The sequence below is a fragment of the Anopheles coustani genome, chromosome 3 (genome assembly GCF_943734705.1).
Source record: "Anopheles coustani chromosome 3, idAnoCousDA_361_x.2, whole genome shotgun sequence".
In the NCBI taxonomy this organism is placed as follows: domain Eukaryota; kingdom Metazoa; phylum Arthropoda; class Insecta; order Diptera; family Culicidae; genus Anopheles; species Anopheles coustani.
This window is the reverse complement of record NC_071288.1, coordinates 13,311,291-13,335,345: the sequence shown is the minus strand read 5'-3', so window position 1 is coordinate 13,335,345 and position 24,055 is coordinate 13,311,291. Positions and strand designations below refer to the sequence as shown.

General features: G+C 46.2%; 1 protein-coding gene across 2 annotated transcripts in view; it reads right to left on the bottom strand.

Annotated features, from left to right (window-relative positions):
- Window positions 1–23,674, bottom strand: part of LOC131271345 (protein crumbs) — a 33,236-nt gene extending 9,562 nt beyond the window's left edge. For both annotated transcript variants that reach the window (XM_058272746.1, XM_058272747.1), the window contains exons 1-4: window positions 22,148–23,674; window positions 6,996–7,136; window positions 644–1,855; window positions 211–438 (exon numbers count right to left, since the gene is read on the bottom strand). In XM_058272746.1, coding sequence (XP_058128729.1) covers window positions 211–438; window positions 644–1,855; window positions 6,996–7,136; window positions 22,148–22,202 — 1,636 coding nt within the window. In that variant the 5' untranslated portion in view covers window positions 22,203–23,674. The remainder of the gene's footprint in view (window positions 1–210; window positions 439–643; window positions 1,856–6,995; window positions 7,137–22,147) is intronic.
- Between the last annotated feature and the right edge of the window lie 381 nt (window positions 23,675–24,055).

The window sequence follows — 24,055 nt, the reverse complement described above, 5'->3', positions numbered from 1 at the left end:
ATTTGCCAAGAAACAGTGTCGATATTTTGCGGTGACAGGACAATTGCTGTTCGTAAAAGCACAACGAAACACAAGCGGAAAAACAAACAGACGGGACAGTAACAGAAAACTTGAAGTAAAAGCGAAACACACCGACAATGTATACAAGTTTTAGAAGTAACTTAAGTAGTAGATAAAAATAGATTAATATATCGAATATAAGTAGCCAACCTGTAAATCCGCTAGCACAAACACAGGTAAAATTTTGAGCGAAACCGGCGCCTCCGGTCGGGGGTGCGGCAACGCAGCTGGCGCCATTGAGGCAATAGCTAGAGCATGCATTAGTAGTGAGGGCCTGGGATTTCTGTGCACTTGTGCCGGCGGCGTTCATGTTGGTGTTGGACGCGATCGTAACGACGGCGGCGGCCGTGGTTTGCTCTACGCAAAGTCCTACCAGGCCTACAAGAAAATAGAACGGGAGAGCAGGGAGGTGGGAAGCGAGAGCAGGAAGGATTGGTGGATGTTTTTTTGATGGTTGGTGAATAAAATTTTGAATTTTGTAACGTGCGCGTGCGGCTAGTCGAGCGAGGAGTTGGAATCGTTCGAGTTTGGATCTAAGGAGTATAGGTATGGTGGGGAGGGGTAGGGAAGCCTAGTGACATACCTGTCGTGCCCGGTTTGCAGACACACCGACCGGCGATACACTCGGAGTCCGGCGGACACTGACCACAGCCCGGTTCCAGCTCGCAGAGTGCTCCGTTGTATCCGGGAATGCAGCGACACTCGAAGCCCTCGCGCGTGTCCACGCAGGTGCCACCGTTCTGGCACGGTTGGGACTTGCACTCGTTGATGCTCAGCATGCACTTGGCCCCGGTGAAGCCGGGCGGACAGTCGCACAGGAACGAACCGTACGTGTCGAAGCAGGTGCCGCCGTTGTGGCACGGATTGCTCAGGCACTCGTCGATGTTGTTCTGGCAGAGTGTGCCACCGTACCCGGTGCCCTTGCAGTCGCAGGTGAACGCATCCACGCCGTCGATGCAGCGGCCTCCGTTGAGGCACACGTTCGGCTTGCAGTCTTCCGAGTTGATCTCACAACGCGCCCCGGTGAAGCCTCGCAGGCAGTCACACTCGAAGCTGGCTGCTCCGGGCGGCACTCGGCATGTGCCGTTGTTGGCACACGGCGTCGTTGCACAGAGCGGATGGACGCTCAGCTCGGTCTCGCACAGGAAGCCAGTGTAGCCGGACGCACAGCTGCACCGGAAGTCCCCCTTACTGTCCTCGGAACAGGTGCCCCCATGCTGGCACGGGTAGCTCTGGCACGGTGCGCCCATGTCCAGCTGGCAGTTCTTGCCGGTATAGCGCGCGGTGCAGTGACACTCGTACGAGTCGGCCCCGGACACGCAGGTACCATGCTGCATACACGGCTCGTGCAGGCAGTAATCAACCGGGACACCCTCGAGGACGTCCTGGTCCGTGCAGGGACCGCCGGCCAGCGGACACGGTCCAAACACGACCGCTTCGGCGTGCATAGCGCTCGCGTTGAACACCAAACCGGGACCGTGCAGCAGACAGCCGGAGAACTGTTTGCCGAGGATCAGCACGGCCGCCTCGTTCTTGATCTCCTGATCGTGCAGCAGCGGCGCATTGTAGCTCTGGTTGGCGATCAGCGTCGGCTGCTTGTCAATCACGCAGTACAGCGATCCCGTCTGGTAGACGAACTCCAGCGTGTGCCAGTGGTTGTCCAGCAGGTGCCCGGGTAGGCGTGCTTCGACGTGCTGCTGCTTGCCAGGCGTCGTCAGTCGGATCGAAACGCCATCCGGTAGGACCGAAATGAGGAGCGCATGTTTTAAGTACACCTGCGACAGAATTTCTCCCCCTGCAAAACAGACACCAGAAGAGTCCAGTTAGAGGCGATCCTCGTGATCTACGATCCAACAGCCGGGCTACGAGTGACCCACGGCGGCACGGCATTGTATGGAAATTGGCCAGAGGGAGTGACCCACTAACGACCGTAGAACCAGCGAACCGAACGCGGAACAATCGTAGACCATCGATCGTTACGGAACGTTACCTATAGAGTCCTCCCCAGAGCCCCAGAGTTATGCGTCTCTTTTAGCTGATCGCAATTTACACTCGGCTTTCCAAGACACGCTTTTGTTTCGATGCATGTGCACCATTGAAGCCAGTTTAAAAAGATCGTATTCCAATTCCAAATGAGACCCCCGATTCCATCAACGCAAGAAATGGTTTTCGAGGAAGCGTGTCCTCAATTTACGTTTTTGCACAAAAGCATCCGGCAGTACAATAGGATCTAAACGGCTCGAAATACGACCAGCGAGAAGACGTTAAAGCAGTTTGGAAGATGGAGATCGTTGGTATTAAACCCGATTGATCTTCCACAGGGGAGTTGAATGTTGAACTGTATGCGAAAGATCAACAGACCTTGGAGTAGATGATGCTGGATATGTTGGGTCAAATTGTTGTGCATGACGTTGAACTGGTTGCCATCAGGAAGTTCAAGTCGAACGAGCGGTTTATGGACTTTCTACAACTGGTAAAGAATGCCATAGAAAAAGTCTATACCTTCTGGAGCGGGTACAACATTTGATGAACTTTAATCATTTTTAACATATGACATTCTATCCGAAACAAAATTATCGATCCTTTCATATCGAATAGTTTAAGAATAATTCATTGTTCGAGAGTCCGCAGTTGCGCTTTTGTTTTTTAAGGAGTTGGGAGCTCAATGAGGTTCTAAAATAAAAAGCCCCATCTTGGATATGCGAATGTTGAGATGGTGCGAGGCTCCGTAGAATTCTCCTTGCTTTTTGGATGAGCCTAAGAAATTACTTGTTTCCATTAGATTAGGTCATCCCAGTTCGAAGCGTCCGTTGAATATGAGGTTCCTGTTAAATGGCCTTCTGTGACGGTATGGCAATAAATTGCCGATTTGATTTATGTCTCTCAAGAATTGCAATGACTCTCTCATCGAGGAATCTAATCTCGGGACAATTATACACCCTAGCTTTGGAAAAGCTTCTAGTGCCAATGGATTTGAACCACCCCAAAATGGTCATCTCTCTTTTGAATACTTGAGAATTCGGTGACAAAAAAGCCAATCACGCTGATGTGGAGCAAAGCCAGTTTCACAACGAGCTCATCATTCGAGCCCCATTAACCTATCCCGGTTGCCGTGACACAGTTTCGGGCGGAAACCCAATTTGTCACACACGGCAAACGCCGGGCCGATCGAGTGGGACATTCACACCCAGCTTTGGCGGAAGAGGAACTACGGTACTACGGTCGGGAAAAACACTTTTGAACTTTTCCACGAACGAACCGTAGTGTTGGAGGTTACTCCGTGGTCGACATGGTCAGCGGTTTGTTGCCGTTGTTGTTGTCACCGCCCGGTTGTTTGTCGATCGCAATGAACCGTTAAACGCTGCTCGGTGGACGGTTGTTGTTGTTGTTGTTGTTGATGTCAACAGAAAGGTTGACCGTAAAGTGTATGTAGGGGGGAGGGGCGCGTTTGTTGCCGGAAAGCGGAAATGTCTGTACGAAAGTACACAAGCAAGCGGCCCGTTGGTTTAGTTAGCACGCCCTCTGTAAACTGTCACATCGTCAAAAATTTAGTGCTTCGAGCTTTTTTTCTCAACCATGTAAAGCTGTGGCTAACGGCGGTTTTATTCCCGCCGAACCAGCAGGAAAGGAAATACATTTTTCATATAGGAAAACACTTCCCCGCCGTGTGGAAACTGGATTACTAAAAGGTGTGTGTGTTTCCCCAATAAATGGAACCCGAGGGAGTGTTGCCCTCGCTTTACTCGATGTGATCAGGGTCAATGGCGATGCCAGCCAAGATGGAGTCGAATGGTGGTTCCCAACACCACCAAAGGTGTTCGGTAAAAGGTGTCGATCATCAAGCCAACGATCGTGCGGTGTAGCCCGGTTTACCAGCATCGCCTGAGAACGCGACACGCTGCAATTTATCCAACGTTGGAGCGTTGAGTGGCGCTTCCTCTTTCCTGCCCCCACACCACGTTTACGCTTTTGGCCCAATTTTTCCTGGCGCTGCGACATGCAAGGCATGACTACGAAATTCCGGTCAGAAATCCGGTTTCTTTTGCGTGCGCACATGGGATGGCAAAACCAGAGCAAGGGGGAAGGATCGATGGAGCGAGCCGAAAAGGTTACAACATGCTTGCGAACCGCCGGTGAGTCAACACAAGACGCCGAATATGCTGACAGGGAACCGACGCTCGCTAAAGTCGCTCGCCGAATGCCAGCCGCACGAAAATGAGCTTTTTCAGCTTCAACTTTTCAATTCTTTTGCTTCGCACGCGCCTGTCTTAGCGCTCCACCAAAAGGGCCGTGGAAGCGGCGCCGGCTTGTGTGAATGCGCAAGGTTTTAGTGGTAAGTACTAATTTCGAACACCATGTGCTACATTGGTGCCTACGCAAGGCACGGCCTCGGCGTACTCGGTGCAACAACATAAATGCTAACCCTGCACGGGCTTGCATGTGCAGTTGCGCAGCAGCTTTCGCAAGAAGAAGAAGATTGAGCTGATCGTTCGTTGAAACTCCAAAGAGTGTGAAATAAAAAAAAAACAGATACTGACTCATAGTCCAACGAAGGTGGTCATCCGGATTAACACCGGCATCACGCAACGGGGAGTCAAATTGAATGTCATTTTGATCAAGACGTTTATTTTTACCTTCTCCATAAGCTTCTTATGCTTTTCCGGGAATAATCAGCTATGACTAATCATACTGAATCTAAAATAGAAGCTGCTTATGAACCAGATATTAACAACGCCTGAATTTTATATTACCGATTGAATTCAGACGAAAGAATTGCAAGAAATAACATAAAAATGCTGTGAGTATCCTTATGTGTTAAGTATGAAAACTCAAGTTGAAAACCCCGTTGCAGCCAATCTATTGAAAACTCATAACATCCGCGATACCTATGGTTGCAGCCTGTTGCATTCGACGTCTTTTCGACACACACCTTGCTTAATCAATTACTTTTTCATGTTGCTCCGTAATTACCGAACTGACGTTAAACACGAAAAAAAACCTAAAACAGGTGCTTTTATGGTTCACATGCCTGGTGTTTATGCATCGCCACTTGTTTATCGCAAAATAAGGCGTAAGAGAAATTTTAATGCAGAAAAATAATAATTTTCCATCCCACCGGAAGATGATAAGCCATCGCGGGACAGGTTCGTTTAATTTGGGGTTCACTTTTCAATTGGAAATTCACCCGGGTCTGGATCAGTGAACGCCCAGTAAAACCCTTTAACCCAGGTGCACGCGAAAAGTTTTTCCGGTCTATTAATTTCGTGAATTCATTGTTCGACATCACCGGGAAGAAAAACGGGTCGAATGTGATCGTTCGTTTTTTTTTCTTTTTCCCAATCTCAAACACTTCCCAAAATCGTGCTCCCGCGACGAAAGTGAGAAATCGGCGGGAGGAAAAAATAGTTTTACGGAATGTTTATGACGCGTTAGATCCAAAGTGAAAGTAAGGCTCCCCTTCTACATGTATGCAGGTTCGGAAGAAAAACGTTCCACCATTTTTGTGCCGGAATGTTCGTCATTGTTTGAATTCAAGATCATTTCCCAAACGGAGCGGTTTCTTTTTTTTACATGACACCAGCTCAATATCGCACCAGCCCGGGGTGGATCAAAACAATTCGGTGTGATTTCTTCAAAGTCGGTTCGATTGGCGGCGGAATTTTCCCGGGTGGAGGGTTATTGAAGTCGTGCAAACAATACTTTCTTTACCGTATCCGTAATCGTGTGGGATACGGGTTCGATGGGAAATCGGTGCAGGGCGGAGGAAAGTCACAGGTTTTTTGTAGGTCAACGCGATGATAGACCATTGTTCGGCGCCAATCTTTGCCGACGATCATCGCCAGTATGAAATGCTCCCTTTGCTATACGATCATGGGAAGTTGACGGCATTTTCTGGTTTAATTTATCGCACCCAACATGGGCTGGAATGTCGAAGAATTCATTCCCTTTTTTATGAAGTGGACTTTTAAGTAATAGTTTAACGCTTAAAGATTGAGCACTTCTTTGTTTTACTCTTCATAATTTACGCAATCAAATCACGCCTTACTGATTGTTGTTTTTAGCGCAAGAAAAATAGTTCTTAAGAGATCGCTGACCGTCGATCGCCTAGCTTTTACCATCTCGTTGCCTTTTCTCGCTTAGCTAAAAATTAAAAGTCATTCCTACCGTAAAATGAACGGTTTTCTCCGTTTTTGCTTCGCCCGTGGGTTTTATTGGGGTCCGTTCTTCGATAACTCTACCGTTAGTGAGTCGCAGTGGAGAATTGCATCATACTGATTCGTTTCGCTTGTGCGCGAAAAAATTCCAAAATCCCCCTACCCTCTTAGAGCCCCTTCCGTGATCGCCATGCCGGCCATCCCACCAGGCGATAAAGCCATTGCCCATCAATCCAACCGTGGATCGGTCGGTAGGTTCTATTTTATTATGGTTTTTCATCACAGCTTCCCCACTCTACCTACCACCCTCTACCTATTTGGCCTCGGGGCCTAGAACCAGAAGGGGTCAGAATCACGGTGGTGGCATGGTTTTCCGACGATACCTGAAGCGTATCGAAAGCGGCAACTGACCGTGGTTGGTCGGGAAATAAATGTATATGATAGCCACACGTTCCCATCCGGCCTTGCCTTGAACCGATGGACAGGGAAGGCGCTCTTGGTGGTCAAGAATGATCATTTGAAATTTTCTCTGTCCAACTTGGCACCGGTAGGGAAAGGAAAAACACAGTTCACTACCGCCTATGTCCGTTGCCAAGTTAAACAAGCAGCGCTCCTTAATAACATTGGCCATTTGTAAGCTTCCTATGGTTATTCTTTTCCCGGTTCCTCGCGGTTCAATTGTGGTTGTGGTCGATGTTGCTGGCAGGCAGGAAAAACTAAAAACTACCAACTCAATTGCTACCCTTGCGTTTGGTCGTTTTGCGAAAAACCCGAACTTACCTCTGCACGACCTAAAACTAATCGCCGAATAGCTCCATAGGGTCATTGGCGTTTGTAACCTAAGGTAGGCGGAACCATTGAAGTAGGCTTCCTTTTCCGTCTGTATCGCCGTCACGGTCGGCGCCGAACACTGGAGGATCACTGGGAAGAGAAACAAGAGTAGAGAAAAAAGCATAAGACAAGAACGTTAAAATTTTATCGCACGGTATTTTGGATGGCAATTTATTATGGATACAGTAGCTATAAATTAGCGAGCGAGGCCGGTTGGTTTTGCTCAATCTTTTATCTTATGTTATGTCAATTTCTATTGCGATTCCAATTCCCAAGCGATGAATTTATTCTAGTTGTCCCGTTTATAAACTAACACTTTAAAATTGCAAAACAATAACGCTTCAACGAATACAATAATATACTCTCATTTCGGTTCGTATTAATCTTATTAATCTTGTTTGAGATTTAATTTGTCGGAAATTTTGTCAATATCTTTGTAGGTTCAATAACAAAAGAAATAAGGAGTCTCGATAATTTCAATCGATTTTTTGTCTAAATCGGAAAAAAATAATTATTTAACCCCTAAATGATGACAAGACCAGTTAATATAACTGTTGTCTCTTATATACGGTGCGTGTCGAAAGGATTTCATCATGACAAAGGGAGAAGTATCCCCATGTTCTCTCGATTCCAATCCTATAAACAATCGAGAAAATTAATATCAGTGATTATTAGCTCCCCAACAACCAATCCGATAGCGTTTATTGAGATTTTTTCCAACCTCACCCGAAGATGGTCGTTTAAGGAAACAAAAAGAACGCTCGATCCCGTTAGGAAAATTGAGCCGGTGACGTTGCTAAAATTTTCCAAACGCGCCTGGCGACACCTGCTCCAAGGTGAAGATGTCAGGTATTTTTCTGTCCAAAGTAGGTCCCCGAACAGGGTGTAAGAAGTGCCGTTATGTAGTGTTTCTAAAACGCGTGTCATGGTACGGTCTCAACTGTAGCATCCAACCTGGGGAGCTTCTTTCGAACACAAGTTATCTCCATGTGGAAACAGTATCGGCGTGAATACCAAGCACTTTTTCGATCGATTATGTTACGCTAGGGAGAAGAATTGGCTACCATTCGTACCACATGTCATTCATCACAGAATCACACCTTTGTGTCACGCAATCACCACCAGTTGAGGGCAATCAATGGGGAGTCGTTTGAACTTCGCATAATTTTCCAACTGGATGAAAAGTTCAGCATCTCTGCAATTTTGTTTCGCACCAGAGTTTTTTTCTCTTGAGTACAAATGATTTTCATCACAACCGCAACAATCGTCACGAGCAGGTCGTCTTATGCAAACTCATTGTTTCATACTTTCTCAGTGGTGTTTGACGTGTACTTGATTTTTTGTTTTGTTATGTTGAATTCCTCTACTCGACAGCCCTTTGACCGTCCTCGGCTCGAGATGTTACTCTACGCTAGCACCACATGAAGCAATTCCATGCTGATGAACTTATTTCCCACCTGCGGTGCTGCTGAGACGCTGGCCGCGAGACGAGAAGTAGTGCAGGGCGGGGTGGCTGGTGAAGAGGATAATTTCATTAACATTCTGCCGGCGACGAATGTTAATGGCGCCTGGAAAGTCGCCCCACCAACCGGAACTTTGGCAGCACACAAATGTTTCTTTTCCGCACACCAATTACCATCACCATCGCGGGGATCAAAAGACAATTTCCCCGCCCGGGTTGGTTCACGTGTGCGAGTAATGCTGCCCAATGGCGGAAAGTGAAAACAGGCGTCATATCGGTCGCTTTCGGAAGGTAAATTATCCACCACCGTTTGCAACCGGTGGCAGCGACGGAGGCGTGGAAATTCAACCAGATAGCTGCCGGCTGGTGAGATCGTGAGAAAAAACGTTGTCATCTGTCCATCTGGCAGGCGATCGGTGAGATAAGGGATTTAATTAGCACCGCGGGATTATATTTTCTCTCGCCTGACCGTCGGAGGAAAGTTGTGGTAGGTTTTCATTGTGGGGTTCGTCGTCTACTCACCGGGGAGGTAAGATAATTTGATTGAAGTCTTCCGTCTGTAGCCGGTATATTATCTCGCTAGTTACATACCAATTTATTTTTTTCCCATATGAACTAGATGAAGGAAAACAGATAATTCGCCGCTCCTTTCAAATTATTGGAAGTTTTAATCAAAACTATTTAATTATTCATGACTTTTTGCAATTTATAAATTAATTTGCTTTGCATTTCAAATAGAACAAAATGTCTCGATTTTTTTTAAATACGTTCTAGAAGCTTTATTTCAAATATTTCCATTTATGAACGATTCCAAACGAAACTACAATTCGATTCTAAATCACGCGACACGAAATTCCTCCAAACAAGGCGAGGGTTATAAATCATATACTGAGCGTGGTTTGCGTCTCGCATTGAATTTTTTCGTTCGCTCCAATTTCTGAAATACCAATCGTGACTCGAAATCACCTCCAAACCGAATACAATGTACCAGCTCATTGCTAGGGCGGGTGGTCACACGCTCCAACACGCGGACGAACCGACAAACTAGACGATGGACACACGTTTATGCTAACTAATCGCAACATTCCATCAACATATTTCCACTGCTGACTCATGGACGCATGCTGGTATTTTCAGGTTACTTCGTATTCTCGAGCGTAGGTGTTATGTTACGTACAAATTAGGTAGGTTTTCAACTCAAAGGTATCATCTAAGGCTAAATCTAAACTGCTTCACCTCAGCCCCCGGGTTGTTGATGAAGAAATTCAACTTGGGCCAACACCAGTGAAGAACAAGAACCGCACGGATGGCTGCGTTGTACGACGCCCATCTTTTTTGGGGTCATTACCGCCGTGGTCACGGTTCCGTGGGTTTGTTTCTTCTTGCGAGGTTGTTACCCAAGACGGACAAGCGTTAGCGATGCTCTTTATCGCAACACCCGTAAGACGGCGAATGGCCTAAGAAGTGATTGAACAAAGGTAGAGCAACGATCATATGAGAGGACTTTACTAAGACACGAAGCGAAACGCGCATGAGAAAGACGCCTTCCGCATATTTAAGCGACGAATAGGTTGCCGGACGCATCTTGCCACTTCCGATGGCAAACAAACCGCGCAAAGGAAATTAAAGGAAGTTGGACGTTCGATTCACTCTTCTCGGATGCAATTTGCATGAAGCGTTTGCGATGCTCATTCTTCGGAGCAGCAAAATGTGTGGATTTTCATTAAATCCGTTCGTCGTGGATTCAAGAAGAGCAAAGTGTCATTAACATGTGCTACTTGATCGTGACTTTAGCATGATTCATCTCTCGATGGAAGCGTGTTTTAAATTTACTCTGCAAACGGTGGCGCTGCAAATATTAATTTTTATGAGCCATTGTTTTCAAATCACTTGAGAGTTTATGGGTGATGCTTTTCAATGCCTAGAAACGTGCTTTGAAAAGATTTCTATTCCTTCCGAAGTCGCAAACAAACCTGGACCATAAAATGATATGCTTTGCTACTATCTTGCGACCTGGTTCACTTCATAAAGTCGAACGCCTCAGGAAAACGACGATGACGTTGAACAGAACCAACTGCAATGAGGGCACTAAGCCACTTGGTGTAAACGATGCCCGTTTCCCTCAGGCAGCGATTACGTAACGGTCGCGAATGGTTGCCAACTCTTACCCACTTCTCCCTGGCACGTGTACGACGCCGATAGCTTGACCGGCACAGTCTTCGTAGATTTATTTGTCGTCGGTCGCTAATTACTCCACACACGTTCCCCCTCAAAACTCACGGAGTCTTTTCGTTTCACTCCACTTCGGGGCAATAAAATGAATGTCTTTGTTTTGCACAAAACTAGCCGATAATCTTTCACGATCGAGCGACATTGACCGTGTCGAGGTGCAGAGAATCGCTTGGAAGAATCACGTCTCGTGTTCAGCAGCCGACGACGGTCGACGGTTATGTGCGTCGCTTCACCCGGGAGCCGTTCGAGGGAATCGAAAACCACTCCATCAGTAGCTGGCATTCTCCACCGGGGAGGATGAGGTTATAAAAACTCGTCAAATAACCGTGCACCGAAAGACACACCATTCGATGCTTTTTCATGGTCGAAAGTGAAAAACGATAGCTGAGGTCATCGCCGAGTAGAGAACGATCAGAGTTGTTTTGAACGATGGTATAAGGAAAAGAAAATGATTATTGGAAATGAGTGGTAAAAGAAGAAATTATGTACGAAAAACAAAAGCAATCGATGAAGTGAGCTGATGCTGAGTTGATTGCGAACCGTTGCCAATGGAAACCGGCATTAAATCAGCCTCCACAAGTTGCTCCATAATTGACTTCAAACCTTTTTCTCTCACTCCTTTTTCCGTTGCTTAAGCCTTCCCCGCGGAAAGAAGGGGCAAACAGGGGCTGATCTCATAAAATTAAGACAATTCACGCCCGGTACGACTAGTTTTGCTCCTCCAATCCGAACGCTTCGTAGGTTAACGACCGTACCCTAAACAGTAGGAGCCCTGCGTCGTAAGTGAGCGGCTTATTGAATGGAAATTTTCCTCCCAATTCCCAATTGGCGGGCAATTTGCACACAGGAAAACAATAAAACGAGAACTGCGAAAACAAGATGCTCGACAGCATGGTGGAAAGGTACCGAAAAGTAAAACCAAAAACGTGGCGGTAACACAAAAGTCAGTGTTAAAACCAAAACAAAATGAAACACAAAAAGAAAAACACCGACCGCGAGAGGTTACGTGAAGGTTTTGGCTGGTGGATCGAAAGTGAAATTTAAAGTGAAAATCTACCGCGTGCGCTTCGGTTTCCCCTCGCACTTTTTTCATCTCCCCCTCCGTTTGCTTGACCTTCTTGCGGTGGTGAGGAAAACGTTTTCCAACTGAAAAAATTCCATTTATGCAGCCGCTCGAGTGATATAATGTTTAACCTCTACGCCCACCTTCGGTCGCAATTAATTTCACCAATTATTTTGATCAATTTGGGTTTTCCTTTCAATCAGACCGGTTTGCAGCCTGGCTTGAAGATATTTTTTATTTTTCAATTAAAGAACAAACCCATATCAAATTAACTCCCACTCCCGACCCACAAAAAGGGTCTGGAAAAAGGGCTTTGTTTTAAAAGTTATCAATTACAGGTTTCAGTTTATACTCGTTTATGATGTTCTAAACTGAAAACCCGTTGCTCAAATTGGATAAAAATGATATTTTCGCTACGTGCCACGATAGATATTGTGGCGTTCCACGGGGAAACATTGACTCTCGCCGATTGGCCCACAATGTTGTGCTAGGAGATAAGATAATGTACACATTTTCGCAATTCGGAATTGCGTTGGTGTAGGTGCGTCATTTTCAATAAACTTGAAAGTATCGTCTTTTCTTTCTATCCAAACAATTGCATTCCACCGACGAACCTTACGACGAGGCTGATAAGAAAACCCAAGCACAACAAATCGCCTTCGGTCCGGGCAAGGGCTCATAATTAATCAGAACAACATTACGTGGCCAATGTTGGGGGAGCAGAATAGGAAGGGTTGTCTATCGATGATGGGGGCGTTGTAAAACACTGTCCTGTAATTCGTGTCGTTGGGTCCGTTATCAGTCGTACTAAAAGCGGGAAAGAGATAATCTTTTCCGCGGATTGTTTACTTTGATTTCATACATTGACTCGCGACTTATGAACGCAAGGAACGAAGAGGAATGGGAAGATAGCGATGGAACATTTTCTATCAATGACTCATTTTAAGGTTGAGCTCCAAAAATAGCCTTTAAAATTTTAAAAATTCATCTGGAATTAAATTAATCTTTTTGCTTAAAAAACCTTAATAGCCGTCCCGCTTAAACGATGCGAATGATTTCATAATAATTCTTGTACGGAAGATTGCTCCATAATCAGATTTGCCATTAAAAGGTTGACACTAATCAAAACGAAGTGTATCGGATATGAAAAATACTTCCACTTCCCGCGGCATTCCACCGTGCAGCGGAAATTGGCAGCTTTTTCAGCGATTAAATTTCTGCCACCCCGACGAACCACCTTCAACGAGCGGAACGTAAACCGTCGCGTGGTAGAAGGGACAGGAAGCAAGAGTTGGTCGAAAAACGAGCATGCACCTCCGCTGGAAGAAACGGTATTGCTGTCAGATTACGTCTTCGGAGGGTGGCGCAAAGGTGATTGGGGACAGGGGTACGAATTAATCATCGGATCGAATCGTACACCCAGAAGCGGGTGCAAAACACTGGCAAGACCAAATATATAAAAGAAAAATAGAAGAAGAAAAAACTGTCAGCATAATTACGTGCCCCGCGAACCAAAACAAATGTCGCACGAATGCTGCCTTGCGGGAGGAAACAGAAAGAAAAGAAGCGAAATGAAAACAACGGAAAACTGCAGACGGAAGATAAGTCGCCGCGATGCGTAACTTTGCGAGGTTTCGCGTGCGCTAGAAATAAAAGCAAGAGCCGAAGTAAACGACGGTGGCCAAAGTCCGTGACACAACGGTGGCACAACGTCGGGACGGGGTTCTTGAAAAAAGGCTTCAAGAAAGTTCAATGTTCGAATGTGAAGGTAATGCTTTTGGTGGTTCTTTCTGGGATCTTCTTCAATTAACTTCAAAACAGTCGAAGTGGGAATGGTGTTTTTAACGTCTTAATGACCATAGAACGTGCATTATGGAGATTCATGGAGGTTGTTTGTTATTGCAACGTAGTTTGCCTATGCGATGATTCCATTACAGTTTTAAATTGGACACACTCTAAACATATCAATTCTAGTCTAATGACAATCCTTTGGCATGGTCGTGAGGCATTTGATCATGAATTCATATGAAGCTTCTAACGAACTCATGCATCGAACTGCTCACGATCAACACCTAATGATACATTATTCTAATCTAAACATACAACTCGTTGTCGACGATAAAACAAATAATCTTCTAACACCTCTTTTCCAAGGCGGGGTTTTGTAGGATCACGCTTGTAGCTCCCCTTTCTTCCGATTTTAAGAACAACCAGTCTTAACCTCAACCGGCAGACAATGTTACTGGCAATGTGCACTATACGGGACGTGTTATGGAGCATGTTCACCCGACTCCTTCCTTTTCTGCGAGCGCGTCTTTGCTTTCCCACAGGCTTCGACGAGATCACGTTCCATCGTACCGTCGAGGAAGTCATTAAGACTTGCTAATGGAGCCTCAACCGAGAGCCTGTCTAACGATCCCGTCCCAAGCTGCCAATTGGTCTGTGTGTGAGTGTGTGTGTGTGTGATTTTATGCGGGGAAAGTAACATAAGGCTTGAGGCGCGCATCAAGTGCCGGTTTTTCGGAGGCAACATGGTACCGGCGTTCAAAAGCTTGCCGCGCTTCCCGGTTTGTAGCTTCGTGTTAAATAGTCACTTACCGGCGATTGGTTTCGGTCAGCATAATTATGAGCGTTTTGTTGTGCGGTTGCTTTCTTCGGGAAGCCATTTGGGGGTATTTTTCTGTTCACCATTAATTTCGTCCTCGAGCAAAAGTGCATACAAACATGCATAAGAGATAAGTAAACACATTAAAAGGATTGAGGCTCTCAACAGCATAATCGTTTGTTTATAAAATAAAAAATTTGGTTTGGTGCACACAACAAAATTTAAAATAAACAAAATAGTAACAAAAGAGACCAATTGAAAGAACATAAAAACCTATTAAATTCTCCCAATAGATCGATTAAAAAGTGTACAGCTCATGATTGCTCAATAGAAAGCCCGCTCAACGTAACCGAGCATATGCAATAGTTTAAGAAATGGGATTAAAAGGCATAAAGCGTGCCGAACCCGCAAGTCGGTAGCGCTACTCTCGCTGGTTTTGCGGTTAATTTTTTGGAATTTCAAATCAAAACGGTCTCGCACCGCACCGCAAACCGATCCGATACGATCTCCCACAAATCAATCATGTGCACACTACGGTGGGTGGGTTTTACAGTGCCACGTGCAGACCTACCCTACCGCGAGACGGTGGAGAAGGGGGTTGAGATTAGCACAATACCGAACTTACAACCATGATACATAGTACCACCACACCAGCCGGTTCGTTCGCAATGGACCGAAGGGTTATGTAACGTGTCCGAAAAAAAATAAAAATAAACGGCGTCTACGAACCAAGCGCGATCGCAAAGGGAGGAGAAAAAATGGGTATATGAAGAAAATGAAATGATGTACACATCATAGTTGACGTCAATTTTCCAGTTAACGTGGTGCTTTGAAATATCCGCCCCTGGGATGAGAGGGGATGGGAGTGTACAGATTGTCAGTAGACAAATTATCGTGTTAAAAAAGTTGATTGTCAAAAATACAATTATAGTTAAACACATGTTACTTTATTTGATACAACTTAACGAACACGTATCTCCAACCGGGATCGAAAATAGGAGGAGATTAACTTTACTTCAACCAATCCGTTTCTATAACTCAATAATTGGTCAAGTAATCATTAAATAATAATTATTGTTAGCTTAGTTTATTTTTAAAGACCAGCAATCAAAACTCACTTAACTTTCAGCTCATGATTCTCAAGCATTTCACACGTGTTAGCGCTAGTTTGACTGTCCGTATCGGCGGATCTGGAGATCATATATCACAATCATAGCCTTTACCACGCACCCAGAAGGAGAAATGTTTAGGAAAAGGGATAAGTAATCATAATAATTAGTGATTTTGGTGCGTTTTGCTATTAAACTATCAACGTTTCTCACCCCCGAGAGGGAACATTACCATACCAGGGCGATTTTGCTACCCCAAGAAAACCCACACCTTTCGATGCGGCAGCATAAATTACACTTTAAGTGTTCGCCGGTATGCGGCACCGGCCAAGAGATTGATCGCTGCCACACGTCGGTAGTAATTTTGGCGCTCGCCGATTGTTCTGTTCGGAAGGTATTTCCCCCCCGGGTGGACAGGCTGTGATTAGCGTTCGGGTTCTGCTTGGCCTGCGGTGTTAACGAACGAGCAAACGGATTGAATGGACACGTGAGTAGACCGAGGCGTCCGATTGCTCCACCGGGGATCGGGGTTGAAACTTGCGCGGTTTCGGTGGCGACTGGCGTGCTCCACCAACTCCAACCCAATACCGCACACTTACGCTCAATTGCACACACCCCTCATAAAGGACGGTTGTAGGTCGGCGTACGATAAAATCGATACCACGGCGGACCGGCGGACACTTGACGGGGGGGCCCACGTTCTGACCGAAGGCCGGCCAGTGGAAAGCAAAGCCTAATGAAGCGAAAATGACGAAAGAACACCCACCCAGCTGGTTAGGGTGGTGGCGAAAGGCCAGCCGATGCTACCCCACCCACCACGACCAACCAAACCCGGCGCGGCACTTTATCCACTTAAAGTACCTTTGTAGCATGCTCGAACGAGCAAACCAAAGGCCCGAGATGTGTCACACACCTGGCGAAGGGATACGATACGGTGTGGTTTCGGTACGATTTCAGTGGCGCGTATCAATTTGCATTTTCCACCATCGCCTCTATGCTGCAGCCCGGTACGCAATGTAATTTCCCGCCAGGGTGAAAAACATGCACCAACAATGATACGGGAATGACAAAAAAAGGGAAGAAAAAAGAAAATAGAGCGATAGAAAGAATGAATGACAGCAAGCGTGCAGGACGCTGGGAAGGCTGGGTTTGGGCGGGGAAAAACAGAAAGGGTGGGTTTGGGAAAATCGGGAAACATTCCACCACTCCCGTCTGGACGTGGCGTGTTCGGCAGCCCATTGTACATGTTGTGGGTTTGAAATCAGGCTAGCACACATTGTTCGAACGCAATGGGTGAAATGTATGTATGCACCTGCATGTTTGGTCTGATGGAAATGACATTATGTATTGCGATGAAAGCAGGTTGAAGGGAATTTCATTATTAAACTCTAAAAACCCGATCTGATACGATCGACACTGTTTTAGTTTTATGGTCTGTTGGGAGTACGTATTTATTGTATGCAGTATATCATACTTCTTCTTCTTGGCGTAACGACCTCTTGGTTATGCCTGCCCGTTAAGGGCTTACGAGACTTGTTTCCCTGTTGTACGTGGATAGTCAGTCCTCTCGTACAGGGGAGGGTACGGTCTCGGTTGGGATTCGAACCCACGCCGTCGAGGTGGTGAGCCCCGGCGCTCATGGGACGATTTTCTAACCGGCGCTACCGCTCGGCTGTCGCGGACCCGAGTATATCATACTTATTTAGTAAATATCTTCCTTTGTCGCTCTATAATTTGGAGTTATCGTAAATACTAAATGTATTTGTATGAAGTTTGTTCATAAAATGTAAAGTAATAATGGATCAATCGGATTTACTTAATTTTGGATCACTTTTTCAAATCTTTCAAAAATTTCTACATTATGAAATGTTATTTGCAAATCTTCGATTTTAAATTTTAACGATAGTTTTTAAATCATTACAAGTAAAGTAGCATTACTTATACTATGCTATTCTGGATTCTTTTTGAGAGCACGCATGCTTATAAGTAAAGTTTGCCTTGGTTTCCTCAATTGGAAAAAAAATATTTCCAATATAAATATGGCAAGGAGGTTGCCGCAACCAAATGCACAAATCAAATGGTAGATGTTGTTGAGGAAATTTATAAGACTTCTGTAAAAACAGAAAACCCAATTTATCTATACCGATGATCGCAACTTTTAAAACCGAATATTTGTCTTAAAGTATATTCGATACCGATAGTTTTATGTTTCGCTCGGCCAACACAGTTTTATAGGAAAGAATGAATTGTAAGAATGACCGTAAAATAATTCCCTTATTTTTCCCTTTTATCTTAACAATGCTAATGAGTAATTGAACAAAGTTGATCGATGATCAACTGATATACAGCTAATGACTCATGCCAATGACATGCGGTAGAGAGTCTGCTGGGAAAATCCTGGCGACAAACCAGCCATCTGCTACCGGTTTTTAAAAGGGCAGCAATTCCCGTCGAATCCTGCCTGGTATGTTCTTTGTTTGTTGATTTGTTCCGTTGCCAGTGCGCCCGCGGAGCGCCTCTAACGGTGTTTAGTAGCTTAGCATAAAACAACACCATGCAACGTGCGCTATGACAACGCAAACAACATAGTTTACATCCCGCTGCGCGAAAGGTGACCGGCTAGATGAATCATTTAATTGGTTTTGCTGCAAACCTTGGCGGGGTTTTGGGCCGAAGAAATGTGTTTGCCGAATGAAACGAACGAATGTTTTCATTCACATTTACCTCTGCACGCACTCGTAGGTGGCGGCTCGAGGTCGGTACGGCTATTAACCCGGTTTTTGAGATGCAAACGTAGAGGGTGTGAAAACGGTGTCCACAGTTTGGCGAATATGGTTTAATTAGTAGGTGTGCTTTAGGTTTTTTGTAGCTACGGCGAATGTTCGCAGCTCTGGGGCTTATGTCGAACAAGTTTTCTTCCGAACTAGTGGTGGACTATGAATTCGTGACGAGAGGCGTGGGTTATTTATGGTGTTAATAAAGGCTGCTTTCGATACGATATAGAAAAGATTTCACAATAACCCAATAAGTAAACATTCTTCCACCTTTACATCCCTCCGTATGTTTTGCATGTGTAAAACCGACAAAATTGTTAATCAACTTGTGAATTGCAAGGAAAAACACTCCGGACCGCAATGTCATTTCAGCTGTAAAAACTGGGTTCCTGACTCCTTCTAGGTTGAGCACCTTCTTTCAAAAACTTTAAAACTGACTCATAGTGAAATGGAATACAAAGTTAAAAAAAGCATTGAACGTACCCAAACATTGACGATGATGGGATCATCATCTTGTGGTAAGAAGAAGGTAAATATTACTTTATCAACTCAGCGAAAGCTAAGTCTGCAGTTCTTCAGCATCTTTTCACACTCCTTTCTGCGTGGCTTTTCCTAAGAAGCCCCGAAAATTACCGAACCTCGGTATCATGCTTCGTTGAGCATTGGCTTCAAACCGGCCAGCACTATCGGACAGCATCGCGGTTGTCCTCCTTTGCCGCCCTTTTGTGTCCGGTTGAGTCAGCCAAGCTGCCCCCGATCGAGATCCCCTTTCCCGAAAGGGACGTCATTGCGGTCAAGCAAGAGGCGAAATAAGAAAACAAAAACAACAAGCAAGCAAGCCAGTTGAGGGTTGAAAGCGACACCATCCGGACACTCCCCGGTGGCCCTTGGGCGAAAGAGCACTCTCGGAGTCGTCGGACCGCCGGTCGGTGGCCTCATTTTCGGTCGAAAGGTTCCAGCACGCCACCGACAAAACAGAAAAAAGAAATGCGCCTCGCTCGGGGTGCTGCACCGGGTCGAAGAAGTTCGCACAAAGGCTCGAAAGGCTGTTGACGGTGGAAAGGAGTTTTCAGAAGAACGGACACCGTCTTTGGAGGGTGTTTCTTTGCCTTGTTTTTAGTCTAAAGCGAGAACCCGGTCGGCGAGAGAAATTTGTGAAGGTGAACGAAGCGTGAAAGTAAGCAAATATGTGCTAGATTTCGCCATGTTGCGAATTGGTTTTCGCTTCGGACTGTTTTTACAACGTAACAAAGAAGCTGGAATCCCGGATGTCGGGGATTTTATTTACGATCTTCGGTACAAAATTGAACCCCAAAAAGGGCTCTGTCCCTTGGGCGAAAGAATGCAACCCAGAAAGCGAGCAAATGATTTTCTTGGTTGGTGCTTCGCGTCTAAACGTTTGCCAAAGACACGTGTGTTCAAGTCCTTTGCGTGCTAATTGCATTACCTTCAATGGCACAGAAAAAAGCGTTTTGCAACAACCTTTCCTTTTGCCACTTCTCAACCAAGAATCGATCGGCCCGTCGACGGGCGGAAATGTAGGATAATTTATCGATTTGTATGTTCGTGTGACCTTTTACTTATTCTCCTTGGAGCTTTTTGGAAAGGGTCTCGAGGAGCGACCAGTCGCAGGTAATATATTCCTGCGAAAGTGAAGTTTTGTTTCGCCATGTGGTGCAACTGCAGCGTTACGGATAATCCTGACTAAGGGTAAGAGGCACCGACAACATTTACAAGTTCAAGGTTTCGCTGTGAAACCGCTTTGCCTAGAGAAAATCCGCCCAGAAACCGAACAAGGTGAAATAGTTTAGTGCTCAGGGTTTGTACTCTTTTTGTTTGATATGAAGAATATTTAAATGAACAGTAGAATTTAAAAATTAGCTTACAGTTTTTGTTTCTACCTCAAAAGATGTTGATGTCAACAAAAACTATCTTAAAGTTCCCATTGGACCTTTTTCATTGTGATTTTCATCTCGATTGCCCTTCGTTTGTATAAAAGCAACAAATTTGACGATTCCAAAAAAAAGGCGTTTCTCAGTTCCCTCCGGAAACGGACCTTCAACGGATGCGGGTAGTTTTACGACCAATTCGCCCTTTTATTTGTTCAGAACCAGCACCGGACTTTCGGCAACTCGGGTGTAATGAAAATTAGAATTTTACTGCTTCATCTTGCTTTAATGGGATTTGCTCACAAACTTCATTGTTCCAATCCTGGTTTTTTCCCTTGTTGTAAGTTCTGCCTGTCCGGATTTCCCGAGCAAATAAATGGTTATTCCTTTTAATTTCGGGTAGTACTCTAATGCGCACACGCATGTACGTAGGAGCGACCTCGGCCACCATTTCTCCACCGTCCGCCATAAAACAGAACCCAATTAGTTCCCACAGCGCGACGAGACAATAGACGGCCGCCTCAACGTACGGCGAGAAAAAGTTCTTACGAAAGCCAAGCGAAAGGTAGCACCAAAAACGAAAGACTTCAACGGGATGCCGGAGACGAACCCTCCGCGGTGAGTATTTTTCTTTTCCACTGCTTCCTTTTCTTCCCTTTCCTTTCCCCGCTCCTAAAGCGTGTTGTTTGTTGGTCTGTCTTTACGTTTCGTGCCTGGTTGTTGTCCATCTCCTGCTAGTCTTTTGCGCGTCTTTTCGCTTCGTCCTACTTGAGTCAGCACACGCATACGTCTGCCGGAGTGATGTTTCGGTGCTTTCGGTTCAAAGTTTCCTGCACGGTTGGTCTTTGCGATGTCGCTGCCGCGTGTGTTGCTTCTCGCATCACAACCTGACCTGATGATGACGGTGATGATGATTTCAGGTTTGCCGATTCCCGCAGCGTCTTCGACCATTACGGCATGTTTTCAACCGCGCTCGACGGCAAGAACGACCAGGGAGAACACTGTGCCCCCTCACAAACACACGTGAATAACGTACACGTCTTACACGGTTGGAACTTTCTTAACGATCCCATCCCACCATCGTCTTCGCGATCGGTTCTCCTTCTCCCTTTCTCTCCCACGCTCCGTCTCTATTTCGCCCTTTTACTTTGGCTCGATGGAAACCGGTGGAATTCAAATTCATCTCAGTGCAGGGTAGTGTTTGTTGATCGTTGGGTTTTTTTTTCGTACAGGTTAGCATGCGGTGGTATGCGTGTTTGTCACGCCTTGGACTGTGGGCTTCTCCTACGATGAACCACTTAGAAGGAGCCCTGCCAGGTTGTACATCTTCAGCGATAATAAAGGTGGATAAAAAAACCTTTTCGATAAAACTGGTCCATCGACGTCGTAGGATGTGTAAATTACTCTGATGTCATACAGCAAAGGGGGATTGAGTGTACATATTGTTTCTTCATTGAAAATCCCGTCTCTACAACCGACCACCGTTGAGGCAGCGAAAAAAAAACGTTCCAAGAAACAGCCCCGTAGGAGTAGCTCAATGGAAGGGCACGATGCTGGTGCTGGTTCACCGTAACCTGAAACACCTCATTGTGGTCGTGACGACGCGGGCGGTTTACAAATTCCAACGCATGACTCACGGCGTTGCGGCTAGACCGGAGACTGCTAAAAGTCGCGCCTTAGATCCAAACGTAGGCGATCAGTGGGTCGGAAAGGTGGTTTGTCGTTAATAGTATACGATTTATGGTAAAGGTGATAAAGTTTCTGCCTTCTCTTTATCGTAGTTTTGCATTGTAAATCAATCCGCATTTGACAGTAGATCATCTGAATGTGTGTTAGTTACTTAAAACCAACTCATATAACGAAAGGTTGGAAGCACTGTATTTATAAAGATTATCTTTTCGTTCACTCATTAAGTGTCCTACCTTAGGCTTTTTATTATGATTTTCTATCCCATTTCACCCACTTACCTATAATAAACACCCCGAGGGTGGCCGGAGCGAGCAGTAGACTTCGGATCCTCATCTTTGCAGCAGTTCGATTCTTGACTTCGTATCGTGTTTTGTTATTCCTTTCGTCGATTTTCTTCTACTCCAGCACCGTTGTGATGATGCACTTTCTCGTTTCGATCTCGATCTCGCTTATCGTTGCGCGTCTCGATCGCTTGCTTACTTTCCACTCGCTAGGTAACTTTTCTTCCACTGCGCTCACCTCTTGCTTCTTCTACACCCTTTCTCTATCTCTCTCTCGGACGAACCTTTCGATTTTTCCACCGCATCAAATCTTACCACACCGCCGCGTTGTCAGTGTTGTTGCCCCGTCGAAACCCGATCCGCACCGAGCCGCTTCCTCCTTACAGCCGCAGTTCGCGTGCGGCGTCGCTCGGGCGTGTGTGGGGACACCGTGGGAAAGTAAAATTTCGCCCGAGTGTAGCGAAATCTTCTCGTCGCGAAAATACGAACGGCAAGCCGAACCGATCCGGCTGCTTGGATCTGCCCAAATGTTGACAATCGAAGGCAAACGCCTACTGCTTTGGAGCACGCGGACGAGGTGAAGGTTTTATTTTTTAAATCACATTGAAACATCAAAACATGAAACCGAGGGGAAAAACGATCCTCCACCGGAAGGCGCGCGCGCGCTCGATCGGTACGATCGCGACATCAAGAACCGTGGATAGAAATGTGTGGCCACAGAATCACACGTATACTCCCATCGAAAGGTGCACACATACGCAAACACACATACACAGAGAAATACACTGATCGCGGTGACACGCAGCAGCACGGGCCGCGAGATACGCACGCAAATTTATCGCGCCGTGCTCATTTCCTCCCCATGAAGGGGGCGTATATGAGGGGATGGCGATTTTTTTTCCACACGGGGTTTTTACTGCTTTTACGCAAAAGGCGGGCTCAACCAGCACCTTACACACGCACTAGCACACGGTAACAACGGGGGGAAACAATGGGCCGAAGAATGAGCGCTAGAACAAGAAGTTGGTGCGCCAATCGCGAGGACACCGCACGCGCCACATCACCTGCCGAGACCTGCCGCAAGCGAATGTCGAGGGAAAAACTCGGACGGAAGGAAGAAAACGCACCACACTTACGCTACCCCTCTCGGTTGATCTCGTGTCCCGGGAGGGGGTGGTTTGTTTGGTTGATTTGTTTTTTGTTTTGATCGACCCTCGCACCGGGGGGGGTGGCCGCGAACGGGGAGGAAAACAGCGACGAGGTGCACGTACAGGTGCCGTGTCCGTACGCGACCAGGTTTCGAACTCAACTGACGCACGCGAACGTGACGGCGGCTCCGGAAAGCTGCGGCCCGTGGTCTCTATTGCACACCAACAGCCGCACACTACGACGGAGATCGGCGGCGGATTCGCGTTCCGAACACCATGACAACGGCGCCACCACCGTCGCGGTTCCACGAAACCGCGTTGCCACGCTGGTGTTGGTGGTTGCGGTGGTTCTAAGCGCGAGGCTCACACAGGTGTACCTTTCGTGGGCTCTGACTTCGGTTCGGTTGGCGAGATGCTCGTGCCAACAATTAAAACAATTGCACAGAATGCGGAACAATTTACACAAAAACGATACACAGTTCACTCTGGAGAATGTTTCTCCATTAACTTCCTTAGCAACAACTAGTGAAAAAACGCACAAAAAGCGACATAAACGAACGAAAAACAACCGGGCAGCATGATGGCCACCGTCGCGTCGATCCGAGGCAAACAAATGGACACTAATGCAGCCACCGGAGGTTGCTGTAAACTTTTGCCTAGCTACCTGGCCACGTGCGGGTGTATGCGTGTGGACAGGTGAAACCCTACAGTAGAGCCTTCGCCCTCGACAGGGCTCCCACAGTGCGTACCAAGCGAA